Source organism: Hyalella azteca, unplaced genomic scaffold, assembly GCF_000764305.2.
Source record: "Hyalella azteca isolate HAZT.00-mixed unplaced genomic scaffold, Hazt_2.0.2 contig2480, whole genome shotgun sequence".
Taxonomy (NCBI): domain Eukaryota; kingdom Metazoa; phylum Arthropoda; class Malacostraca; order Amphipoda; family Hyalellidae; genus Hyalella; species Hyalella azteca.
In genome coordinates, this window is record NW_025932753.1 from 462,842 (window position 1) to 478,387 (window position 15,546).

The 15,546-nt window shown below is 36.0% G+C and overlaps 1 protein-coding gene across 1 annotated transcript; it reads right to left on the reverse strand.

The window, feature by feature from the left end:
• Positions 1–1,930: 1,930 nt before the first annotated feature.
• Positions 1,931–13,963, reverse strand: LOC108679536. Its single transcript, XM_018168171.2, has 14 exons — positions 13,695–13,963; positions 13,355–13,494; positions 12,919–13,099; positions 12,239–12,587; positions 10,641–10,787; positions 10,257–10,435; positions 9,351–9,877; positions 8,975–9,160; positions 8,481–8,693; positions 5,779–6,295; positions 5,123–5,267; positions 3,466–4,770; positions 3,079–3,201; positions 1,931–2,400 (listed from the first exon to the last, which is right to left on the reverse strand). The coding sequence occupies exons 1-14, from the start codon at positions 13,937–13,939 to the stop codon at positions 2,314–2,316; spliced, it is 4,344 nt and encodes a 1,447-aa protein (XP_018023660.1). The 5' UTR covers positions 13,940–13,963; the 3' UTR covers positions 1,931–2,313.
• Positions 13,964–15,546: the final 1,583 nt, after the last annotated feature.

Sequence of the window (15,546 nt, forward strand, 5' to 3'; positions counted from 1 at the left end):
GGCTAACTACGAAATTGATTGATTCAGATATACATTGCATTCATTATTTTCATTCACACTTTTGAAATTTAACTTTTTAAATTCACTCAGGGTCAGTTATGAATCTAAAAACGTACCAACGTGTTTGCCACAGCGCTAAGTTTTTGCAAGTCAATAAATCCGACTTTGCAAAACATTCATCCACAACCAACTGTCGCTTGCGTAAAAAAAGGACGGGAAGGTGTACAGCGGTCTTGTTGAGTGAGGAGCGGATCTTGTTAGCACGATGAGTCAACAATATACGTGCGTGTTCACTGGGAAGATTAGCACAGAGCTGCAGCATATGCCACCCCCCGTAAACACACGAACACTGAGGACTGCGGTTGTGAATCCATGTGAACAAAACAGAATAATCCGAGGTTTATATCAACTCCATTGTTTGTCTTGAATACAAAGTCCGTCTACATAAGGGATGTGCTGTATGATTTATTAGCATCATGTAAATATAAGAAAAAACGAAATACGTCTTGAGAAAATTATACTTGGAGGTAATACGAAAAAAATTCAAGAAGAGGATGATCAAATAAAGGGCGAAACGAATATGTGTAATACACATTTAAATATTCATTGTTTTATCACAGATTTGTTAAAAGCAAAGACTAAAATTAAAAGAGGGTTAAGAGGAGCAAAGATATTTTGTTTCCATCAAACCCAATGCAGCGGAATAAAATTCATCAATGAAACAACATTCCAAACCGGTATGCTGCACAGAGCATCTTGCAGTATAACAGGGTAAATAAGTATAGTTTTACATAGCCTAGTTGCGCGTGTTAATATGGACAGTTTAACGATCGCAATAAATACTGCAGGCTTGTTCGTTGGACCTGATAAATTCTCCATTTTCTCCACGAAAGTTTGGATGTGGATCCAAGAACGGAAGAAACTATATATTAGCTACTGGTAAGTCACAAGTTCTGGTTCTTCGCAGCGACTCTTAGGTGGTACATGATAACAGAGCAACAGAGATCTCAAGTCTAACTAAACCTTCCCAACCTTCTTGTTGCTGTGGTCGTGTCCCAAAGCTAGTGATCGAATACAACTTGAAGGTTCCTTAATAGGTAGATAGCGTGTGGTAACAGTTTCAAAACATTATCAGACCATATAAGTCAGATCACTCATCAACCAACATGCTAATATGTAGTGTATTATTTGCTGGTATGGGCTCTCGACTACACACTCAACTACAGAAAGTTTGAGAACCCCTAGTCTAGACTATGAAGAATACAAAAAAAATAAAATACTTAAAAAAACTTTTTAAAAAACCACGTTTTTCTTGTGGACTAAAAAGTAGAAAATAAAATACTTAAAAAAACTTTTTAAAAAAACACGTTTTTCTTGTGGACTAAAAAGTAGAAAATAAATTATGGCTCGCCCCAAAAGACGTGGGTCGGGCAGATTTATGATTAAAGCGAAAAGCACACAACACACGAATTTTGGAAATTTGATGGTGAACGTACAGCCCGACCCACGTTTTTTGGGGCGAGCCATAATTTATTTTCTACTTTTTACTCCACAAGAAAAACGTGGTTTTTAAAAAGTTTTTTTTAAGTATTTTATTTTCTCCTTTTTAGTCCGTTGCTACACAGCCATCCTACATAATATTCATTTTATTTCAGTTGGCCACGCAAATACACGAAAGAAAATTCTTTTCGAAGTTCTGTAGAAAATTGTATTCGAGGGGATACATGGTTGTTCCCGTATTTATCTGGGTGCGTGGCTGTAATAAAGACATTTCATTGAATAAATACGCCTGGAAACGTGCAACAAATTATTGATTATTGTAATGTCATCGGGAGCTGAGCTTCCCTAAAAGTTTCAGAGCGCTAGCTAGCGGAAAAGTTGGTGAAATATCGATTGCAAGATTTGATCATCACAGACAGACAGACACGAAAGCGAGCTAAGAAAAACGTGGTAATAAAAAGAAATTAACATGCCGCTGTCAACATCAAAGTATCGAAAGTTGCATACGTACATTGTTCATCAAACTAAAACAGAATTCTCCACCAGAATGACTCCGTAAATTGGGGAAGTTGCGTCCAGTATCACTAAATTTTTGTAAAGCATCAGGTAGATGAGTAATAACGCCATCACTGAAGTATGACAAAAAGCAAGTAATGGAATCTATGTGGTTGCGAATGGGTTGAATGTCATAGTCAGCGAACTACCTCACTTTTAGTCGACATGGTCACCTTTAATCAAAAAATCAGAACAAAATTATGCTATGAACTACAATATTGTAATTTCGATCTTGAATAAAACTGCACTAATGATAATTCAAGAAGAATTTCCAGATAGCTGATCGTATAGTAGTTGCACCTCAGCCATGAGTTGATTTCGATGGTGAGCAAGACCGCCGTTCAGCTGATGGGGAAAAAATTGATTAGATGGGTAAGTAGGAATAAAGAAATTAGTAAATTACATGAAAATTTACAAATTATTGTATACATCGCGTATACAATTAATTCAAGTCATCAATGGTCGCAATTTCGACATTGCGCACATGTGAAAAAAATGTCACTTACGTTTACCCTCATTTCACGTAAAAACACGTGAAATGAGGGGTAAATTTTCCATAGTCTTTCGAAAGGTTGTGGTTCATAAGAATTGTTTTCTCCAAAACTATTTCCAAGCTAAAAAAAAAAATTCGTGTTAACACAAATTCGTCACATTTGTCATGGAAAAGCAACATTTCCGCACGTTGAAACGGGTATTTGAAGCATATTGGTTAAAAATACGGTACGTTACAATTCAGAATCAATAACAACTTGATATTCAGCATGAATCCATTCTTTGTATTAATAGCCGACAGTTTAGAAAGCGGTGTTATTAGCGGATTAATTAAATTACTGACTTAAATGTAGTATAAATTAGAAATATTTCATTATATTTAAAATATTAGAAATATTTTAGGATGGTTCACAATAAGAATCTGAATTAACTACGTACATGTAGCTGCGACCCGTTTATTTTAACCTATTTTCAATGAGGTATAACTACAAAATAAAATGAATAATGCTCAAAAAGCTCAAAAATAGAAACCTTGACGGTCCGATGTCGCGGTGAGGGCGCAGAAAAAGTAGTGGGCGGCAGATGACAACCCAAGGCAAACCAGACGGTCCCTGGATGGGTGATTGCCGAAGCCTTCAGTGCCTCCAAACTTGCCTGAGAAACAAAAATGTTGAATGAGCCCAGTAATTTTTATAAAATATAGGAAATATTAAATTCGTGAGCGCATGTCAAGTTGAGACATTTCCTCAAGCGAACTCAATTGGGAAATAAAACTGTCTAACTTTCAACTATTTCCAAACCTGTACACTTTCTGCTTTGAAAAAATATAAAAGCGTCAGTTAGAGGCAACATAAATTAAATTTTATTATTTTTCTACACTATGGTTTGAAAATTACCAAGTTTGGTTATGTAAGGTACCTTCACAAGTGGCAGTGGTTGTGCAGGGTCTATGTATTGCACGTAGACATTCACAGCTTGAACCATCTCTGCTCCCGTGAGCTTAAGTTTATCCACAAGTGCAGGGTAGAGCTTCTCGAGGAGCGCAAGTTGCGTGTTATATGCAGCGGACATTAGATATCCAGTCCGTGCAGACTGACAGCGACTGACTGAACTCTGCAGCGTCAGGAATCCTGCCAACGCTGGCAGCAGTTCCTGAATGCATCGCTTACGAAGGAAATCTCCGCTGTTGCCAACCATGATGCAGCAAACAGACAAGGCTCGCAGTGACACCGGCCGGTCTTTGTCTTTGATACGAAGCATGAGAGGCTTCCATACCTTGTGCAGTACTGGAAGCTGGCTGTTCTCAAACTGCTTCAAAGCTTCACAGCCTAGTTCTATTGTGTCAAGGAGATAAAGTGATGTTTCTCGGTCGCGGGTGTATAACAAATAACAACATCTTTCCAGGATGCTTACGATGAGCTTAACATCAGAAGGAATTTCTTGCTCCGTAGCACTGACTTCATCATTTTCGGGTTTTTCATCTTTGCTCCCACCGTCAGAAACGCCATCTTCCTCAGTTCTGCCTAAGCCTGAATCAGATTGATTTTCGTAATTTGGTAAATCATCTTCAGTAAGAGTTTCCCAACCATTCTTTCCAGCAGACTTGGCCTTTTCCTCTTCTTTTCTCAAAGTTGTAGATACTTCTTCCAAAATTGCAGCTTGTTCCTTTTCAAATTGTTTCCGAGAAATTTCCTGCTTTTCGTGGTAATCAGCAAGGAAAAGGGCAAGGGCGCCAGAATTTCTACTGACATCATCATTAGGACTCGAAACTGGTTTATCAGTATCTTGCAAACCTGCTTTGACTTTTTTCGGCAAAATTTGATCTGTGCAATGAGAGTTCTTTCCAGTTTCAGAAATAATCTTATGTTTTTTATTTTTTAAAGTTGCGTCAGTACAAGAAACGTCTGATTCTTGAGAAGTCGAAGAATTTACAACTTCATTGATTCCCGCCTTACTTTCATTATTAACAACTGAAGTTTCATTACATGTCGCTTGTTTCACACATATTGGCTGGTGTCCTGTAGGCTGTTCAATAGCTGAAGACGTTGTTTCAAGACACATTTGCTTGTGTTTGGTGGCCATGTACAGCCTGAGGACGGCCAGCAGTTGTTGGGGATGTAGACTCTCGTGAGAGTCGAGGCAGGCGAGTAGCTCGTACATCAACTGCTGCAGGAAGTCCGTCAGACGCGCGCTGCTGCGAACACTGCCGCATGCCAAGGCCACCTGCAACGTAAACCATGTTACATCCTGACTAACGTTTTTATTACGTCTTACATCTATGTTGCTATTTTTTCACAGCAGTGACTGTGAAACTTTTCAGCAATATGCAATAAACTGCTTAAATGAGAAAAAAATGCACGTAGGAGAAAAGTAAGTATCAAAAATCATTAAAGATTCTAGTTAAAGATTGTTGAAATCGTTAAAGATTTTTGACACCCCATGTAACAATATCCAATACGCATTTGTTTAGCTCATTTAAGCAGTTAATTGCATATTCAATTTCTGGGCATGTATCAAGTAAAAATCACATACAGCATGTTTATCAATTCCCGTTGAAGAATAATTCTAAACTGACTTGAAGGATCTGAGGAGCATGCGGGTGGAGACGAGGGCGGCGCAGCTGCATGCTCAGGGGGAACCAGAAGTGCGGCACCGCTGCCTCCACCAGCTCCACGATGCCGCTGTAGCCGCAGCTGGAACTCAGCTCCTCCAGTGAACTCCTGAAATTTAAATAAACTAATACATTTTGTTCTTTTTAATTAATAATATTAAAATTAGTTCCTAAGATGGCTACAATTAAAGTTAAAACACATGTAAAATTCATTAAAAATTTCAGAGAAATAACGCTCTTGTATGATAAAACTGATAAACGCAAATTTCGATGAATGTTTACCGGTTGGTACATGGGAATACTTTGATACAATAGTTTCTTTAGATAACCAGAAGTAAGAACACACATTAAATTCATTCAAAAACTTTGAGCTTAACTGTTTACTTTATATGGAATAAAACAAATAATTAATATCTTAAAATAAATTTACCGGGCACTGTGGTTCATAAGAAGATGTAAACATTTTCCGGCTTAACGACCATATTTAATAATACGGATAGTCGCAAAACTGATGAATGCACACAGTGTTGTGGGCAATGAGGAGATTTAAATATTTTTAAACTATAGCGCCCATATTTGATAATACGGGTAATACGGGTAGTCGCAAAACTGATGTTGACCTGGCGCTGTGGGCAATAAGGAGATTAGCGTGGCCACACATCTCGAGCAGGGGGCACATTACGCGGCTGAAGAACATCACGAATCGCGGGCCCATCAGTCGGCCGCACGCCGCCACCGCGAGCAGACTGTTGCTAACCACCAGGACATTGCGACGACACTCGTGCAAGCTCCCTTTAGAATTTTCGTCTACCTGCCTTGGATTCAGCGAGGATGAAATTGCATTGCTAACATATGGGTTGAAAGAATTCCCAAAAGGAGAGTATATCTTTTCCAAAACATTTTCAACCCCGATTTTCTTAGAGGGAGGCTCATCTAGAAACATGTCCACATCCTCAACGTGACTTGAGTTGGGAACATTTTCAGAGGAAACTTCCAAAGATTTCTCGACGTTCTTGAACGCATTTAGGTCCGTTGGCGAAAAGAGAGCTTCTTCAGTTAAAAGGAATTCGAGAACTGTGTCCACGAATATTTCCCTTTCGTGAACCGAGGGCTGCATAGGAACACTTGATGTGCAACCTGGAGTAAGTATAAGTCTGTTAGAATATACCAGTACCGTAGTCATTTGATACAAATTTGATTGTCTCGTTTGAGTCATTCAACAAAACGATAAGTAAACTGATCATTTTACTACCACCTTTCACACAGAAAAACATGTAAAGTTGATTTAACAAATATACTTGGAAAGAATAAATCCATCAGCACGTAGAGGGAGCAGCTTCATGGACGCTCAAACATCAAGATGACATTTAATTTCATATATGAAAAAAGATTATGATATATAAATCAAAGGTAGAACAGAGGGTCCTGATGCCATTGATAGGGGGTTACTAGGTTTTTCATCAACACCGAGGGCGAGACATTGAATGAAGCTTCAAAATGGACGTAAACACACCCAGTTACAACGAATAAATTGGTACGAAAAGACCGCTTATAAATTAATAATAATATGTGCTTAAAAATTACTTTTTAAAGACAACACTTTTGAACAATCCAGTGTCTTGGATGTTACACATGTACAATGAATTTCTAATTTTATTTTCAAATATTTAAAAATAATTATTTTTCAAAATTTTTTTAAGATATTAAAATTTTGTAAATTTTCAAAATTATTTATTCTGTCAATTGATTCATTCATTGTCTCTGACTTTATGCAATTGTGCAAAATTTCAGATCAATTGGACAGGTCAAATTGTGTCATTTATGGATTATAAGATTTGTAGCAGACAAAAAAATTTTTTATTTTTTTTAATAATAAAAAAAAATTTTTTTAGTTATAAAATTATTTATTCTGTCAATTGATTCATGCATTGTCTCCAATTTTACGCAAGTGTGCCAAATTTCAGATCGATTGGACAGGTAGAAGTGTGTTAAATATCGATTATAAGATTTGTAGCAGACAGACAGACATACAGACAGACAAACAAACAAGAAGCGAAGTTAAAGAGAAGTGTTGTAATAATATGCGTTTAAAAAATACTTTTTAAAGACAACACTTCCAAAGAATCCAGTGTCTCCAATCTTACAAATGTAGAATTAATTTCTCATTTAATTTTCGAATATTAAAAAAATTAGTTTTTCATTTTTTTAATATGTAAATTTTTTAATATAATTTTTTTCAAAATTATTTATTCTATTAATTGATTCATGCATTGCCTCTGACTTCACACAAGTGTGCAAAATTTCAGATCAATCAGACAGGTAAAAGTGTGTCAAATATCAGTTATAAAATTTGCAGCTGGCAAAATTATTTTTTCAATTTTTTTAATATTGAAAAAAAAAATAATTTTTTTTAATTTTTAAAATTTTTTATTTTGACATTTGATTCATGCATTGTCTCCAACTTTACACGAGTGTGCAAAATTTCAGATCGATAGGATAAGTAGAAGTGTATTAAATTTCGATAAAGATTTGTAGCAGACAGACAGACAAACAGACAGACAAACAAGAAGTGAAGTTAAAGAGAAGTGTTGTAAAAATAGACCCTGATACCAAGGAGATTGTTCTAACAGACCGTAGACGAGTTTGTAAATTGACAAAAATAGACCCTCACAGACCGGAGACGAGTTAATAAATTGATAATAATAGACCCAAAGAGACCAGAGACTAGTTTATGAATTGATAAAATATACGTTTAAAAATTACTTTTTAAAGGCAACACTTCCAAAGAATCCAGTGTCTCCAATCTTACAGATGCACAATGAATTTCTCATTTAATTTTCAAATATTAAAAAAATTAATTTTTCAATTTTTTTAGTATACGTATAAATTTTTTTTTTCAAAATTATTTATTCTATTAAGTGATTCATGCATTGCCTCTGACTTCACACGTGTGCAAAATTTCAGATCAATTAGACTGGTAAAAGTGTGTCAAATATCAGTTTTAAGATTTGTAGTTGACAAAATTATTTTTTTAATTTTTTTAACATTGAAATTTTTTTTTTAATTTTTAAAATCATTTATTTTGACATTTGATTCATGCATTGTCTCCAACTTTACACAAGTGTGCAAAATTTCAGATCGATAGGATAAGTAGAAGTGTATTAAATTTCGATTACAAGATTTGTAGCAGACAAACAAACAAACAAACAAACAGACAAGAAGTGAAGTTAACGAGTGACTACCTAGTTTATAAATTGATAAAAATATACCCTCAGAGACCGGAAAATAGTTTATAAATTGCCAAAAGTAGACCCTAACAGACCGGAGACGAGGGAGGGCAGCAAGCCAAGCAGCTCAGGAGCGAGGTGTCGTGCAGCTCGCAGGGCGTCGCACCAGAACTGCAGCAGCAGCGCAGGGTTCAGGCTACCGCCCACAGCTGTCGCTACGACCTGACACGTCCTTACCACGTCGTCGTCGCGTACGAACCTGCGTCGGGTGCCCAGGGAGCACGGCAGGGCAGGGATGCTCCAAACATCTATGGAAAAAAATATGATACTCATGTCGGGACAAGAAATGATGGTTAACACGATATAAAACCTTGTCTTCTTGTAAGAGGTGCTACACATTTCTGCATAAGAAATAATTGGTTAACACTATTTAATATGAAAGCCAGTTGGTGCATGAAAGGGATTCTTTAATTGTCTAGACAAGATTTGATGATTGAAACGTTCATGGAAATTATTATTTAAAGAATTTGTATAACCAGGAGGGAAAATATCCGTGCACAAAAATGTTGAGAATGAAAGCATTACTAACCAGAAGTTGGAGGTCGAAGCATGAGAATATCTCTGTCTCGCGTATCTAAAGACAGACAAGATGCCAGGGACAAGAAGAGAGAGCAACATTGGCCAGGTAGCTGCAACAGTTCCTGCAGTTCAGGGCCCTTTAGTAACGTTACGTAGCCGCGCAGTTGTTGCACCAACACACGGATACTACATGAATCTGAACAACAACAAGAATAGGTTATTAAGCCCTATAGAAGAAAAATAAACCGAGGCTCAATGACAATCATAGTAAGACAAAGTCGTTCTTAATTCAGAATTGTGTTTTTAAAGGTTCCAAGGTAAACTTAATTTTTTACATCAAATTTACAAAAAAAACTGTGAATTGAAAAAAATCACCACTGACTAACCCGAGGCTCTTGCGACAGTAGGCAATCGTTTGATTGACTGACATAATCGATCTTGCATAACTTTCCGAATTTCAGGAGATGTAACTGCCTCAAAAGTTGTTCCGTCCTGGTTTAATTTCGAAAATGAGTCTGTTCCACAGACTGAACTTGCTTCAACTGAAGAACCCGAGCTCGATGGATCATGCTGCATGTTGTTTATTGTAGAAGGCTTCATATTATATCTCACGGGATGGACGTCACTGTTTGCCTCGTCAGAAGAGGTTATTTTACTTGCAGAAGTTGTACTAGAAATGGGAGCACTTGAATGCTCACTTAAACTCATTGAACTGCATAACTCATCTATTCCATTGGGTGAATGTAATGGCATTTCTTCATGAAGAGGATCGAGTGTGTAAATATGTGATGGCTTTATGGATGATATCTTATTTTTCAGCGCTGACTGAGCAAAAGAACTAACAGAATTACTGCTATCTGCAGCCAAGGTGGCAAGAGCCTCAACGCAGGGGACGATCACACCTGGCAGTGACCTGATGATAATCATAAATAGTTAAATGCAGTTTGGAGATACTTGCATAAAATAAAACGCTGTGTAGCTGAAGATTGGTTTGGAACTGGACAAAGATTTAACTTGTTTTTCATCAAAAGCAGATTCTATGAGAATCTTGGAATTTTTTCATTATTAAACATGATGAAAAAATTAATATACATCAAGAACATAGGCAATCTAGTGTAAAACAGGCTTTAGAGTTACCATTAAGAACTAAGTACCTACATATAACAAATTTCAAATGTGCAAGATGACCATGGACATGATAATAAATATAAAGTTTATATTTCAATAAGTAGAAACCAAAAGTCAAAAATTCATCAGAAGAATTCTACATCAGAAATTTATTGCATGAATACCTGGAGCATCTTTGCAAAAGATTCACCACCATTAGTGCCAGCTGACATCTGACGTTGACATGAGAGTGAGATACGAGCTGACGACACACTCCTTCAACCAGCTGCACAACCTTGCCACTTGTGCTCTGCAGCCAGCTTTTGGTCATTCCAGATCCTGAACATTCAATTGCTCCTTCTTCCTTTATAGATAGAAAAAAAGATAAACGTTCAATCACAGCAATGCATTATATAAAAAAAATATGAACAAATATGAATAATTTCAACAAAAAACATCAAAATGAAAATAAAATTGATAATAAAGCTATAACAAACAACGGAATTTTAACACATTTATCAGGAAAAATCATGTGAAGAGAACTTTGCATTGGGAAATGTTTTAGGTACCTTGAGCGGCTGTTCACTTGGTAAGATGTTCATCTGCCGCTGCAGAGACAAGAGGTGACTGCTGGCAGGACTCTCATTCAATATATGAGACACAGCGGAGTCCTCCAGCACTGCCAAAATGATCACACTTAAGGTCTCCAAACTTGCCTGCACAGGATGTTTCAGGAATAAATAACTAAATATGATTTATTCTGAAGGCACAAGATGGAAGTTTAAATGAAGATAATTTTCCTAATAAGAGACAGAAAATTGCAACTGACTTAGAAAGTCATTAGCCCTTTACGCCCTGGCGTGACGAATTCGTCACACAGAAAAAAACATCGGTTTTCCAACAATTTCACGTTTTCTGTCATTTTTTCGAAAAATTCACATAAATAAAAAAAGTCTTAGATTTATTTTTTACATATGTGTACCAAGTTTCAAAGTTATCTGTCGGTAAGTAACCGAAATAAAATTTCCAATTTCCAATGGCAATGTCCAATTTTTTATGGAAATTATTTTTCGCTTAATTACCGACAGATAACTTTGAAACTTGGTACACATATGTAAAAGATAAATCTAAGACTTTTTTGTTCGTGGGAATTTTTCCAAAAAAGTGAAAGAAAACAAAGAACTCCCCCACCCCTAACCCTTTCACGAACTGTCGTCAAGGCATAAATCAACGTACAGAGACGATTTTGGTACCGTTGGATAGGTCAGAATGTCAGCTTTGAAGTGAGACTTAAAACCGAAAAAGTGAATTTTACGATTTTCATCCCAGAAATTCAGGGCGTAAAGGGTTAGGTGGTACGGTAGCTACGACTTATGGCAGTAGTCAACAGTAGCATCTAAGATAGGTAGGAAATATTCCTCTAGGGATGGATTACTTCAAGCGATGTATTACATTAGAAAAGACACTGCAGGAACTCGAATCCACAAAGACACTTCAAGCGATGTATTACATTAGAAAAGACACTGTAGGAACTCGAATCATAAACTGTTTAAAAAAAATAAAATACTTAAAAAGACTTTTAAAAACACGTTTTTCTTGTGGACTAAAAAGTAGAAAATAAATTATGGGTCGCCCCAATAAAACGTGGGTCGGGCTGTACGTTCACCATCAAATTTCCAAAAATCGTGTGTAGTGTGATTTTCGCTTTAATCATAAATCTGCCCGACACACGTTTTTTGGGGCGACCCATAATTTATTTTCTACTTTTTAGTCCACAAGAAAAACGTGTTTTTTTAAAGTCTTTTTAAGTATTTTATTTTCTACTTTTTAGTCCACAGGAAAAAAGATTAAGATTTGATTAAGTATGATTTGACGTACGTATCAATGATACGCAGCGTCAGCGCCTGCTCGTCTATAACGTGAGCGCCCGCACGTCATCCTATATATATAGTATATATATATACTTTACTCAATTAAGCTAATTTAGGTCTCTAATTGCGAGTTTTTATGATTGCATCTGAAATTGTTAGGCGACAATAGCCTGCATGCTGAATTTCAGATCTCTAGAGCAATCAGAAGTGGGTTAATTTTCGTTGTCAATGTTAACAACAAACAAACGCGAAGCTGAGTAAAGAAAAACGTGTTAATTACTTTACATTAAACTCACAACAGTAAGCTTGTGTCCCTTAGTCTCATCTGCAACTGCAATTCGTGCCGATGCTGTACAAATACCAGGTAGAAAATTACTGAGAACAGCTCGCGCCTTTTGAAGTTGCTTTTCCCTGGTTTCACTGGAACAGGAAGGCATGCTTATGTTTTCATTTGTATTGCTTTGAAGAGCATCTGCATCTTGATTTTTGCAGCTGTTAGGGATATTTAAAATTGAAGTTTGCACTTCAGGCTTCATTGAAGGGTCTTGTGATGTGGCTTCCATAACCAGATTCTGGTTGAGGTTTTTGGAGTTGGACCAGACATCTTGCAGGGAAAATTTACACACAGTCTCTAGTGCAGAAATCCTGAAAAAGGTATAGTTTTATTCATTGCAAATGTTGTGAAATATATACAACTTCAATTATGATTAAATTTGAAAAATTCTACTCTGAAATTGCATGACAATAAAGTGTTAGAATCTTTACAAAGAAATATATTCAACAAAATTTAACCATTTACCTAACTGTAATTCTTAGTTACATGGAACAATTAGGAACGTAGACTCATTTCTATGTATTTGTTAAGATTGTATTAAAAATTGTATTACAGTATGCATTGTAAAAAAAAGGTAGAAATCAGCTACTATTTCATCACATATTGCACATAAGCTTGAGAAATCTAAACTAAGACTGTTACCTTAATGATCTGTTAGTTTCTTGCTGAGCAATTTTTAGGAACAAGAAGATAGCATGTCCAAGCTGTGTCTGGTTATTAGTTGAGGTGTACACTTGCAGTAGCACAGTCTCAGGAGTGCTTCTTACCAACAGGCCAAGAACTTGCAAGGCTGCAAGCTTCAATTCTTCACTGCAACTGCTTACTGCACACACATTTAAAAGGTATGAGTATGAACAAGAATTTGAAGCTAAATATACAGTAAATTAAAATATCAAAACGGGTTATGCTTACACTAATTTGAATACCCTTGAAGCTCTGGAAGTGGAGGAATAAGCCACTCCTGGATAGTATATAGATTTACAGGCAAAAATGGTTATAGCCTCGATCCACCATGCAAGAAAAAGAGTAGGTAACCTCAACCAATATTTAGACTAGCTTAACCAATGAAGTTATTTACCATTAGAAGGGTTGTCTCTGTCAGCAATTATGACAATACAGGAGGTGAAAATGGTAGTAAAACTCTTTACAGAAGAGCACTCTGCTTGCCCAAGGAGAGTGGACATGCATAACAGACCTTGCTCTGTCACTTCCCATGAGCTGTGAAGAAAGTAAATACAATTAACTCATAATAACTTCTATTACTAATACTTTATTTGCTACATTAGTAAAATGATAAATATAATATTCAGATATATTGCACAGATTTAAATATTATTTTTGTATAAATACTTCACATAGTAAATTTATCAAGTCATTCAAGATTATAATTTTAATGCTGTACTTCTCATTGCTCTCACCAATTCCTTTTGAGAACCATCAACAGAGGGAAGATGATATAATCCAGAAGTGGTGTGAGGACTTTTTCATCTTGCTTTTTACTTAATGTTTTGGACAGCTCTCTGAAGTCAACCAGCTTAGAGTGTAATACTTTGATGGAGTCTACAGATGGGTTTTTTGCAATGGCAATACAAGATTCCTGGAAATATGTAAATATTCCACTAGGTGACTCTGACTTACTCATTTTACTACTTAATGGAGGCATGCTCTATTCATGAGTAGAAGTATTCTGAAATAAAGGAAGTATCCTTGCATTATTTAAATGATATATCAAAGTAATATGATGAAAAACGAAGGTCAGTGCTGGTCTGTTTTAAATGTATCTTACCTTTGCAGAAGAGCTGAGGCAGATATGGAAATTATCTATTTTTGAGTCATAACTAGAGCTTTCTCATTGCCAAGCCTCAAGGTTTTTGTGTTTTACTCTAGATAAATCATAACCTAACTAATTGCTTATGTAGTTTACTCTGCACTAGAGATTGTCAGGCCTTTGTGTCAGGCATGAAATATAGCTTGTTTCTGATCTGCAACTGGAGCATTCCCACCATTTTCGAAGCCACAGATTTGTGCTAAATGGATTACATATCTCCTATCTAATGGTCAACAAAAATGCATGATCAAGCAATAAGATTCTATGTTCATTGAAAACATGTTACTTTAGAACTAGGATTTAAGTATAAATTTTCCAATCCTAAGCTAGATCATTCATTTCAGATACCGGTATCTCCTATATGATTTTTAACAATAGCTTACAGTCAAGTTGTTATATTTGAAATTTCTAAAAAATATAGCAATAAAATGAGATCAAATTTAAGAGATTTTGCTAATAATAAAAAGTTTTACAATCTTGGCAGCTGCAAGATCCTTGCTTGATAAATTATATATCTTCTATCTTATTCATTATTGGAACCTGCAATGTTTCAGTTGAAAGTAGTAATTTGTAAAGGTCTTCCATCTATGCCAGTATGCCACTAACTTTGCCACAGCAGTTATGTTGCCAGCCTTTAAAAGAAATGATCTCTTTTGTGAACAAATCTCAGCCACATATTCTGCTGGGATTGTAGCAGCTTACTAGTTACTGTGTGTTAATCAAACCACTCAAATATCATACATAGTTCTGAGCTTCTGACTAGAATTTATGTTGAAAAGCAGCAAGTCAAGTGAATTAGTGGCTAAGTGATAACTTATGTATCATTATAATAACTTTTAAAACTAGGTATACGATTGAGTAACCAATTTTCAGCAGACACTAGTGCAAAGAAAATCTACCCTAAGGGCTGCTTATAGAGCTTTCCACCCTTTTATGGAACTGCAAGATTCCCGCTAGAGCATAGATGAATCAGGATTGGGATTTTCCTACTTGTTCCTGAAATCTTGCAGCTCCGGCATGACAAATTTTTAAGACATTTGTCATTTGAAAACTTGTGGCCTGATCGTGCACTTTTGTTAACAATCAGATCTGAGGTAGTTCATCTGGCGGGAATCTCATGGTTTCAGAAATGGCTGGAAAGCTCTAGTCGCGGTCCTAAAGGGAGACATTTTCCATGCTTGAGATGGATAACCTATTACAAGTCTTCTGACAAGACTCTTATCTAATTGTTAACAAAAGTGCACAATTGGGCTGGAAGATTAAAAATGCATCAAAAATTAGTCATGTTAGAGGCAAAGATTTCAAAAACAAGAAAGAAAATTCAAATCCTACACAGAAAATTGAATTGACACTTCACATGCTGATGCTGATGATATGCATTCAAATAATAAAATGTATAAAAAAATTTTTTAAAGACCACGTTTTTCATGTGGACTCAAAAG

What these genes read in the sequence shown, in the direction of transcription:
- LOC108679536 (XM_018168171.2), bottom strand. Translation starts at nt 13,939, where the DNA reads ATGCCTCCATTAAGTAGTAAAATGAGTAAGTCAGAGTCACCTAGTGGA. An exon ending in GCTTCGACCTCCAACTTCTG is followed by an intron (nt 8,694 to 8,974) that starts GTTAGTAATGCT and finishes TTTTTTCCATAG; the next exon opens with ATGTTTGGAGCATCCCTGCC. An exon ending in CTTATTGCCCACAGCGCCAG is followed by an intron (nt 5,268 to 5,778) that starts GTCAACATCAGT and finishes TTTAAATTTCAG; the next exon opens with GAGTTCACTGGAGGAGCTGA.